The sequence below is a fragment of the Musca vetustissima genome, unplaced genomic scaffold (genome assembly GCF_032173495.1).
Source record: "Musca vetustissima isolate MV318-11 ecotype Yass unplaced genomic scaffold, APGP_CSIRO_Mvet_v1 utg225289, whole genome shotgun sequence".
NCBI lineage: Eukaryota > Metazoa > Arthropoda > Insecta > Diptera > Muscidae > Musca > Musca vetustissima.
In genome coordinates, this window is record NW_026872948.1 from 1 (window position 1) to 1,242 (window position 1,242).

General features: G+C 34.9%; 1 protein-coding gene across 1 annotated transcript; it reads right to left on the bottom strand.

The window, feature by feature from the left end:
• Positions 1-81: 81 nt before the first annotated feature.
• Positions 82-390, bottom strand: LOC133321592 (uncharacterized; the record flags this gene model as incomplete). Its single annotated transcript, XM_061530680.1, has 1 exon — positions 82-390. A coding segment is annotated over one exon (296 nt), but the record flags the coding sequence as incomplete, so codon positions are not given.
• Between the last annotated feature and the right edge of the window lie 852 nt (positions 391-1,242).

Genomic DNA, 1,242 nt, shown 5'->3' on the forward strand with positions numbered 1-1,242 from the left:
AATCTACATTAGCTGCTTCGGACGCTGCTGCTGCAACGTGGCTTTGTTTTGTTGTTGTTTTTGCCGACGTTAATAGTTGTTGTTTCGCTTTATGCTACACATTTGTTACCTGTGTTGTAGTCATTTGATTTTGTTCTATCACACAGCTTTTGCTAACTTCATCACGTCGAATGCCATTCGGTGCAGGTCCTTGACCGCCACGATTACTCTGACGACATGGACGATTGGTGCCAGCCATTGTCTCCTCATCTTGAGCCACTGGCAACCATCTATCGAGAAATTTCGGACGAAAGAGTAGGGTAAATGTTGTACGAAATTGTCGGCTCATCGAACAGTAGAGAATGAAGTTAATGCTGGAGTTGATGAGAGCCATAATGTCCATAATGTCACCTAAGAAACGAAAAATGAAATTTAATAAATTTATAAAATGTGTATTTTATTAATGAATGTGTACATTGATGTGAAATATAAAAATCGATGGGATATGTATAAACATTGAAACGTTTTTTTTAATAAGGCATAATATCTCAAAACAGTATTAATAGTACAAATATACGGAATAGGTACGATACTGAATACAAGTAAAAACGTTGTCAACATACCATATTACAGCCAATCCGGTTTAAAAACGAAATCCCTCAAATACCGAGTATTTGGGGTTACGATAGACCCCAATATAGACAATTTTGGTAGGAAATAAAAACTCAACATACCAAATTATATGTAAATTGATTGAAAAACGTGTCCAATATTCTCAAAATACCAAATATTTGGGTCCACTATTTAGGGTTGACGACATATCAACCATTTTGGTAGGAAGAATAACTACTCAATGGAAACTCAATGTTACAAATTACAGTCAATTCTGTTAAAAAAATATGTCGAATATCCTCAAAATACCGAAAGTGGTGAGTCCCGTTATGTGGGGTCTATCCGGGACATGGGTCAATATTGATAATTTTGAGAGAGAATTCCTAATATCAATTCAATTCTATTTAAAACGCGCCCAAATGTTTAAAAATTCCAAATATTTGGGTGTACGGAAATATGGGGGTCATTTTTTTGTGGGTAGATTTCAAAGAATTTTAGCGCTAAGAACCCGGAAAGCCAACTTATAGCCAGTTATGTTGGATAATCTGACTATATCATATATTGATAATTGTCTACAATATAGTTTGGAGGGTATAGAAATCGATCTGTGATGTTAAAATCACAATTGAACTCTCAATATTTAAGCTAAAA